We start from the raw sequence: 9,728 nt of genomic DNA, 5'->3' as shown, positions 1-9,728 counted from the left end.
TTCTAAGTTACTGTAGCTATCTAACAGGCACTGCCATTGTATTTCAAACCAACAGGTAGACAGAATCTCCAATTTACAGAATACCCAACCCCAGAACCAAAAGGCAGCCATAGATTACCGGTAAGGCACCTATTCTCAGAGAGAAAGGCACTCTGTGTCCCCTCCCCTCCCCACCTGGAACCAGATGCTTAAGCCTGCATACCCACAGTGAGTCGGAGGCGGACTCTAGAGCTAACCTGTCCAGGAACTAGGGCAGAAGTGATTTTACTGTGCTGACGTCACCCCATCTACTGTTAGCATACTTTCTAAGGAGACAGGTTAAGACGCTGCAGCACTTCACAACTACTTCACAGGAAAAGATTGCTTACATCTTAGTTTCTTTTATTTATTTTTTAAACAAAAAGCAGGCATAAAAATACAATTACATTACTACAAAGATGCAACAAAATAAAAAATAAATCAAGAGGGGATGATTTTTGTGTTGGGGAAAGGAGCTGGTTCAAGATGACTCTCTAAATCATGCAGTTTATAACTTATTACAGTTTCAAACAAAAGTCACCACAGGGAAGGGAACAAGGCGAGGTCCCAGGGAACAACACTCAGCACTGTCACACAGTGCTTGTCAAAGTGCTTTAATATTGGCTGTGGCACCTCCACGAGCCAGGGGAGCTGAAGTCATCTTCAGACAGAAAAAGAGAATCAGTAGCAGTCAAGGGCCTGAGAAGCTCGGAAGCTACTTGTTTTCCCTGGGGTCAACATGCTGCTTAAAGCATCTCTACAAGGTTAACTAGAGTCTGAGTCTCTTACTTCACCCTGGAATCCACCAGCCTGACAGCAGCAGTTGGTTTGGCAGCCTCGAGCACGTCTTACTAGGATCTGCACATGAACTGAGGGAAGCCCCTCTAGGGCCGTGGCCTCTCAAAGGCTGGCCACAAAGAGCAGCCTTCCCTTGGGATCACAGATTTTTTTTTTTAAATCTTGCTTTTAGATGTTATTGAAAATTAATGCTTAAAATTAATTTTCCATTAATTTTCAACAGTAATACTGGTACTTAAGTTTTTCTTTTCCTTCTGTCTTTTTTATTTCACAAAGCAAAAGAATAGCATCCAGCCAAGGAAACCCAGCATTTCCTGTCTTTTAGGTCCCAAGTGCAAGTATTTACAGCTCTGGGGGACTGAACAAAGGAAGCAGTATTTGTGCTGGTACGCATATATCTTGAAGGATTGGAGGCCTCAATTAAAATGGAAACTGGCAAAATTAGGTTGCTCTTGTAATGATTGTTAGGTTGGGGAAAAAATGACAGGTACGTGCACAGACGTGCATGCAAATGAGAGCAGGAAAGCAAATGCTTCTCTATGGTCATGTGGTTTTTACTTGGAATTCTGACAGCTGGACAAATGACCTTATAAATCCCTATTAAACCATATATGAAGACGCTCCATGGAGAGATTTTTTTTCACCCCTCAGAATGTTTTATTCCCCTGAATCCTTCACATTAATTGCCTTGTACAGTCGTATCACACCATGATTCTCCAAACTCTTATACATATATACACGAACAGCATCCAAAATTAAAACTTTTGCCTTTTTTACTCAAATACTTCAATTATTCATGTGTAAACTTGACATTATGTCACCTTAATAAAGTTTATTAAAAATATATATATATACTCTCCAACTCAGAATAGGATAGAACCTCCCATAGTAACAAAATCTTTATATAAAATATTAATTCAGTCTCCTTTTAAACAACTCTAATGAATGGAAATAGTTCTTCTATATAAATTTTATATATTTTCATTTTTAAACCTGAAGGAAGGAAGGAGGGAGGGGAAGGGAGGAAGCAAGTTGTGTTCCAAACCAGAGTTCAGCTGCTTCCAGGGAAATGGCATGCACATGTAATCAGACAGCATGAGAGATGCAAACTGTGCCATCTGAAGGTCACAGAATTGGATTTAGTATATCAGTGGGGCAACAGCCACGATGTCTACAATAGCATCTATAACGAGGATCGAACTTTTTACAGCATCTCTACAGTGACCCCAGAAGAAAACAATCAAAAATGTCTACTGGCTTCACTAATATCAGGCAAACATGTCAATATCACATTGAACACTGCGTATGTACAGAGCCTGATGCTGCCCACTGCTGCACTCTGCTGTAGGGTCAAGCACACTTACCTGGGCCAGCAGCATGGCAGGGTAGGTTCCACCTGTTCTCTAGCCTCAGCAGCATTTAACAGTGAAAATCAAATTAAGTACTTCTGAGGCTGCCTCTTTCCAGATATCAAAGCTGAAATACTGCTATACACAGGTGTTTGCTTTAAAATCACATTTAAATATTTAAAATATATCTACACAGAACATGTTAGTTTTCTTTATATTTGAGACAATTTTTGAATCTTGAATGAAAATGTGAAAAAAATTGTCTTTATCATAAATAAAAACACATCTAGGGTAACCAGCAAGTTCAAAGCACAGGAAATATTCCATAGTCACAGACTAGCTGAAGTCTGCAAAAAAAGGGATTAAAAAATAACAGATGTACATCACACACATTAGTTTCAATATGATCCATTATTGTTTCTATGAGCAAGTACATTAAAAACCGTCATACATCAAATAGGCTGACACTGACATAAGTATTACACGTAAAATAGTGCACTTCTTTCCCCATAAAGCAAGCTGCATCCTACGAGCTGGTAAACACTGTTCTTTCTTTAGTTAAATATAGAAAAGGGCTGAGATTTGGAGGGAGAGAAAATTAAATTAAGGCATTCAAAATGGGTAAAGTTGCCTATCTTAAGCATTAGGAAACTGGAATAATTAACTTCAAATTTCTTGTTACAGTTATTGTTTACACAAACATGCAGCTCCTCATCAGGTACATGAGTGAAGGATATAAACTCCAACATCATGGCTTTATACAAGTGCATAGTTGCAACTGAAATAATGATATCTGATTAACGTGTATAAAAAAATAAAATGGTAAGTTAAAAAAATCTTGCAGTATTACAGTACAATGTGTTTATGTGTATGTGTGTATGTGTATATATATATGAGGCTCAACTCATATGTATATACATACCATACATGAACACAACATCATGGTCACTTCTTAAAGATGCAGTCAGCATCACTGTAGTGGGATTCACTCCCAAATTCTTCTGGCTAATATGCTGGTGAAACCCTCTGCTGAAACTGAAATGTGATTTCTTTAAACTCTTCTCAATCCTGTGCAATGTAGTGTGACTGCCAAGAGCTTTATGAAGCAAGTCTGGGAGAATTGTAGGACACTTTTTTTACTCACCAACCATTGTTTGTTCAACTTGTTTCAAAGTAGCCCAGACAAACCTCTCCATGATTTGTAATTATTTCAGGGGGGAAGAGAGTGCAAGCATGCACACACGCGCATGTGGTGTATGTATGTGTCTCAGTAAAATATAGCTTTTTAGTTAAGTTTTGAGAAACCATATTTCAGTCTTGTGGCTGGAAGAATATGATCACCTTCAATAACTGCTTTCATAGAAGGCAGTTAGCTAGAAAAGAAGAAGAAATAATGTTAGTTGAAGAGACAGTTAAATTCCCTGAGAACATTTCACTTTTATCATTAAACTCTATTTCCTCTAAAACCCAATTCATGCATTAACAAATTCAATTCTATTACTTAGTTTTAGGTACATGCAATACATTTTTTTCTAAATAAAAAATGGACTTTCTAAGTTCCATACTGGCCACAAACATTCCGTGCAGTTAATCAGCAATATTAGGGCTTAACAAGGTACACAACAGGGTCTTGCAGTGCTGAACTAGCTAGCTGCCCTACATAGCTGAAATAGGACTCACAGTCTGGCTCTACATACTTTAGACCTCAAGGCACCCTTTTCATGACTGTAAGATAGGAGGAAAGGGCTAGACTCTGGCCACTAGAGTACAGATCAGGGGCAGAACATTTGTCTAACAAGCCCAAGGCCCCAGATTCCATCCTCCCTATCACAAAACCAAACAAAGAAACTAAGAGGGGATTAAACACGCCATAGTATACATACGTAAGACATACACAAGCCTGGATATAGAGGCTACAGTATTACATGATGTAAGTACATGTCCTCCAACATGTTCAGTTAACACAGATTACTTATGTGTCTATTCTATATGAAGGCTTAAAGTCCTAATATTTAACTTTCATTTAATCTTGTTCCTAAGCAAACCATTTCACAATCTCCTTTTCTGTCCTCTGGCAGGGTCTCACTATCCAGCCTGAACTGGTATGGATCTCATACTTCAGCCTGCAGATGGGAACTACACCCTTACATGTTGCAATGCCTACTGTGTTCTTTTTGAGACAAGGTCTCACAGAGCCTAAACTGGCCTCAAATTCACTATGTAGCTGAAAAATGGTCTTGAACTTCCCATTTTTCTGCTCCCACCCACAACCCCCAAGGGCTGGGATTCCAAGTGGGCCACAATGTGTGGCTTTACATTTCTTTAAAAGGCAGAAGTTTACACAGCATGCCACTCACATTCTTTTAGCAAGGGTAGCATTAAAGTTTCACCACATCACAAAGACAAATCAGAAAGAGCTAATTCATTGCATGTATCAGACTTTAAAAGCATTTATGGTTTTAATTCTTGCAAGTTAGAAAAAAGGAAGGAGAAAGAATGAGAGAGGAGGTGAAAACATGCTATGTTCACAAACTAGTCTGAGACCGAAAATGTTAAGTTTTAATTCTCTGAATACAGCTTGTGTGGAATAAATCAAAGTTATCAGAATATCTTTTCTTACTTCTACATGCTTAATTTCTAAGATAAAATATTTTAATTCCAATAACATTAAAAACCTACAGCCAATAAAGAATCTGAACATAGCTGGGCACTGGTGGCACTGGCCTTTAATTCCAGGACTCAGGAGGCAGAAGCAGGGGGATCTTTCTGAGTTCGAGGCCAGCCTGGTCTAGAGTGAGTTCCAGGACAGCCAGGATAACACAGAGAAACCTTGTCTCAAAAAAACCCATCCAAAAAAAAAAAAAAAGAGAGAGAGAACACAAGCATCTGAACATAGCATTTTACTTTTACACTTGCTACAGAAATTCCGGTTAGAACAGAAATATTTCTGAAAACTACTTTTAAAACATATCTTATCCAAAAAAGAGAGAGAACAGAAGAAAGTCCAAGTGCAAACCACATGCACTACATGGATTTACCCATTTATTTCTTCAGAAATCAAAAACATCGTCATCATCATCATCACCATCAACATCATCAAATGACCAATCCCAGTCTTTAAATGCCAAATCAAGCAATCTGTAACAGGAGGTTGGCAAGTTTATATGCTCTATCCTTTATAGACTTCAGAACGTAGCACTGTGGCTAGAATGTGCTGTGAATGCTCTAAGTTTCCCTTCAGGAGCAGGGTGGCAACAGTTCAGACAGAAACACTGAGTGAGGAAGTTTCTCCACTGCTATGTACAGGTGTAGTCATGGTAACCAGGCACACTGTAGAAGGGTCCTCTGGAGAGAACCCAAGACAAGATTCTGTATGGGCTAAGAACATAATTTGCTCTTCCCATTCATTCCTACGGTCTAGATAAAGATGTAGCTACCCTGATTCTCAATTTGAGAAGTACAAAAGGAACTACATCATCAGCCAACAGCTGTGATTGTCTTTTGTTGTTGTTTAATAAATAGCACCATAGATAATAAACTCCTTTGAAAGGGAGCAACAATAGGAACACAGCTTCCTCAATTCCAGAGGAACCCCGGGTAGATCATCAACAGGTATATTCTAATATGGAACAAGACAAGGCCACAGGCATGTAAGTGGGATTGTCAATTTAACTTGGCTAAATGAATTGAACATAAAGTTGGAGCATGATTATGTTATCTTTTTAATAACTGATTTTTAAGTGCATTGGTATTTTGCTTACATGTATGTCTGTGTGTGGGTGTTGGATCCCCTGGAATTGGAATTGCAGACAATTGTGAGCTGCCATGTGGGTGCTGGGAATTGAACTCAAGTTCTCTGGAAGAGCAATCTCTCCACCCGCCTCCCATTTTTTTTAATTAACAAAAAAATTAGCTAATACTCTAGCTTCTTTTCAGATTATACAGTTCTTCTGCTTTTTTTTTTTAAAGATTTATTCATTTATTATATATAAGTACACTGTAGCTGTCTTCAGACACACCAGAAGAGGGCATCAGATCTCTTTACAGATGGTTGTGAGCCACCATGTGGTTGCTGGGAATTGAACTCAGGATCTCTGGAAGAGCAGTCGGTGCTCTTAACCGCTGAGCCATCTCTCCAGCCCAGTTCTTCTGCTTTTTTAAAATTACATTTATTTATTATGTGTATGCACATATACACATGCCATGAAGGCTGTCTGAAGGTCAGAGTTCAATCTGTGGTAACAATATCTCTTCTACCATCTGGTTTCGAGGAATGATAGTGCCTTACCCACTAAGATATCTTACCACCCCTGATCTGTTCTTTCCAATTAAACAAACTTTGAGGACAAAGGGAGGAAACAGAGAAGGCTCATGTTTATAAACTTCAAGCAAACAAGTCAATCCAAATTATTCTTTCAAAAGTGTTGAATATCTGGAAGACTGAGATCAGTAGTCTTTCCTGGCTATCTAAGCCTTATTTACAGATATTTTATGGAAATCTGTATTTTACCTCCTTCTGAAATCTTTGAAGTGTGTGCCAGTGTCACACACACACAAACGCCAGTGCATGAGTCCATGGAGAACAGAGGTGGATGTTGGGAATGTCTTCCTCTATTACTAGTCCTGAAACTCACCATTTTGGCTATGCTGCTTGGCTAACTAACTGCCAGGGTCGTATTTTGGTACCTAACGCTGGGGTTACAGGAAGGTACTGTCATACCCAAGTTCTACTTGGGACACAGAGGATTAAACTAAGGTGTCAGGCTTGCTCATGTGCTCTCACCCTAGCCCCACCCCATCCAAGTACTACACTCTTATAGTTAAACTACAGTCACCAGGTCATGTTTAGTATGTCAGACTTGCTAAAAACCTTTCCCTTATCTTCTTCTACTCAACTAATTCTGGTTATTTCAACCTTAAAACAAAACCCACTTTTTTTTTCTTCTCTACATTTTTTTCCACTGTCAGTAATTGATTTAAATGTTGGTAAATCATTGAAAAACTTGTATTTAAACAATCATTTTTTTTTCTTTTAGCAAATTCTCCCCATCTCTTTTTAGTTGAACTCAGGCTTCATCTCCAGCATCAAGTTATCATTTTCTACCACTGCCACTTTCTTCTCTCCCAGTCTCCATACAGCATAACATTACAAATGTTACATGCTACATGCTAGCCTTAGCCCTTCTAGATATACTAGCCTCCAGAACTATGAATTAAATAAACCTATACTCTTTAATGTTATTCGATCTGAGGTGCAGAGTATGAGCCATGAAAGACTCTGAGAAGGTACTGAAACATCATATATGCACCAGCAGTTTTACAATACTGATCAGAGAAAATAAAATTTCAAATTTTACAAATGGCCTTCAGTGTCTCTCAATTATTTTAAGGTTTTTTTTTAAAAGACTGATGTGTTTATTTTTAATTATGTGTATGTCTGTCTGTCTGTCTGTCTCTCTCTCTCTCTCTCTGTATTTATGTGCATGTTGAGTGCAGCTACGCAAGTGCAAATAAGGGTGTTAGATGCACCGTGGGTCTGAGGTTATAGGTAATTGTGAGCCACCTGAAGCGAGTGCTAACAACTAACCTCATCCTCTCCAGAGTAGTAGTAGTAGTAGTAGTAGTAGTAGTAGTAGTAGTAGTAGTAGTAGTAGTAGTAGTAGGCTGTAACTGCTGAATCACCTCTTTAGACTCCTTTAAAGACATTTTGGCCTCTTATAGCTCAGGCTGTCCTAAAACTAACTATGCAGACCAAGCTGGACTCAAACTGAGAGATACTCTTGCCTCTGCCAACCTGAGTGCTGGAACTAAAGGCATGTGTCACCACACCCAGCTCATTTTACCATATTTTGCTGCTAAAACACCAATTCTACCTTTGTCATTCTAAATTCTTTCCTTGAGATACTACTTCCAGAAAGTTTCATATGAGAAGTCTGTGATCTGAGAGCAGTCAGTGCACAGTATCACTCATATACTGAAGGCCCTGTGTTAGGTAACAAGAGGTCCTGGCCTAGGTTAATGCTTCTTTCATTAGCTAACCAAACCTTCACACTCAATGAGAAACAATGTTTATAAATGCTTACCTAAAAGGGAATGGCTCTTTTGAACCCAAATACATAATGAAATGAAATCAGTACTGCCATATTTGACCTCCCACTATACTAGCACTTCAACTCCAAGCAATGCCCCCATCACTCTGTATGTATACTGAAAGCTGAACTGTATTGCTCGTTAAGTCACAAACACTGTTTTGCACTTACAGATGAAGCTGCTTTTAGTTCTGCCTCTCAGATCACCTAACTAAAAGAAGTTTGCAACATGTGTGTGCACCTGACATGTAACAGCCTATGCGCAATCTTAATGCCATCTTCCAAATCACTAGTTAGTCCATGTGCTGATTAAAGATGAAAACAGTACGATTATAAAAAATAATAAAATACTTTTAATTTTTAAAAAGCAGCTTAAATTTTTTTTTTTTTACCATGTTTTATTTATTACCTTGGTTTGTTTGGAGCAAGCTGTCGACTGGGCCGCCGAATGGACTGGTTTTGTTGTATTTTCATTGAGGTTCTAGGGGATGATCGGGCAAAAGGGTCTGGAGCTGGAGGCTTTTTAGGTATCTTTTTCACCAACCGACTAACCCATTTCTGCTGTTCTTCCGTTGAATTTGCTAATAACAACAGATTCTTTGCCGATGATATATCATAATAAACTACAACAAGAATTACTTGAAATGAATTAATATGCTTAAGATGATGGAAGCCCAAGTAATAGCACAGCAAGAACTTCCCTACTTACCTTTGCAGGGGGCTATGATCTCTTCCTTTTTGTCCATGTGATCTTTATGACATTTAATGTGGCATCTACGGCACTCTAGAGCAGGAGGAGGTTTAAACATGTGCCACAGTGGCTTCATACAGGCCTCACAGTTGGTTGGGAAGTGATAAAGAGTAGGAATAAACTCATGTCCTTTGTGGCAAATATAATTAGACTTTTCTCCCACTGGTTCCACTGGAAATTCTGGTTCCTTTTTACTTTCTCCTTCATTGGCATACAGAATCTATGAACAAGACGACGACAAAAGTGACTGTTACACACTAAAGATTTATTTTGTTTTATGAGTATTTTCCCTGTGTGTGTGTGTGTGTGTGTGTGTGTGTGTGTGTGTGTGTGTGTGTGTGTGTGTGTCATATACATACCTGGTGCCCTCAGAGGTGAGAAGGCAGCAATGAATGGAATACAGTTGGTTGTTAGCCACCACATGGGTGTGGGGAACCAAACCCAAGTCCTGTTCCTAACTGCTGACTCAGCTCTCTAGGCTCCACACTGTTAACTTTATATAGGCAAAAATTCTGATACATTACTCAACCAGAGCAAAATACGGTTGAAATTCAAACCTAAGCAGGTTACCTGGTCAAGAGTTTATGTAGCCTAGGAACATGGCTCAGTGTCAGCACGCCTACCTAGCATGCATAAAAAGCCTGAGACATGATTTTCCATCTCAAGGAAGACAGAGTTCGCATAAGACATGAGACAGTCACTTTGTCTCCTTACTTTTGATTT

The 9,728-nt window shown here is 38.9% G+C and overlaps 1 protein-coding gene across 1 annotated transcript in view; it reads right to left on the bottom strand.

The window, feature by feature from the left end:
* Window positions 1-360: 360 nt before the first annotated feature.
* The window catches only part of Rock2 (Rho associated coiled-coil containing protein kinase 2), a 93,945-nt gene continuing 84,577 nt past the window's right edge, over window positions 361-9,728 (bottom strand). The window contains exons 31-33 of the mRNA XM_032907502.1: window positions 8,964-9,225; window positions 8,664-8,877; window positions 361-3,538 (exon numbers count right to left, since the gene is read on the bottom strand). Of these exons, the coding sequence (XP_032763393.1) occupies window positions 3,535-3,538; window positions 8,664-8,877; window positions 8,964-9,225 (480 nt within the window). The 3' untranslated portion in view covers window positions 361-3,534. The remainder of the gene's footprint in view (window positions 3,539-8,663; window positions 8,878-8,963; window positions 9,226-9,728) is intronic.

Source organism: Rattus rattus, chromosome 7 (genome assembly GCF_011064425.1).
Source record: "Rattus rattus isolate New Zealand chromosome 7, Rrattus_CSIRO_v1, whole genome shotgun sequence".
NCBI lineage: Eukaryota > Metazoa > Chordata > Mammalia > Rodentia > Muridae > Rattus > Rattus rattus.
This window is presented reverse-complemented; position numbering and strand designations above follow the sequence as displayed.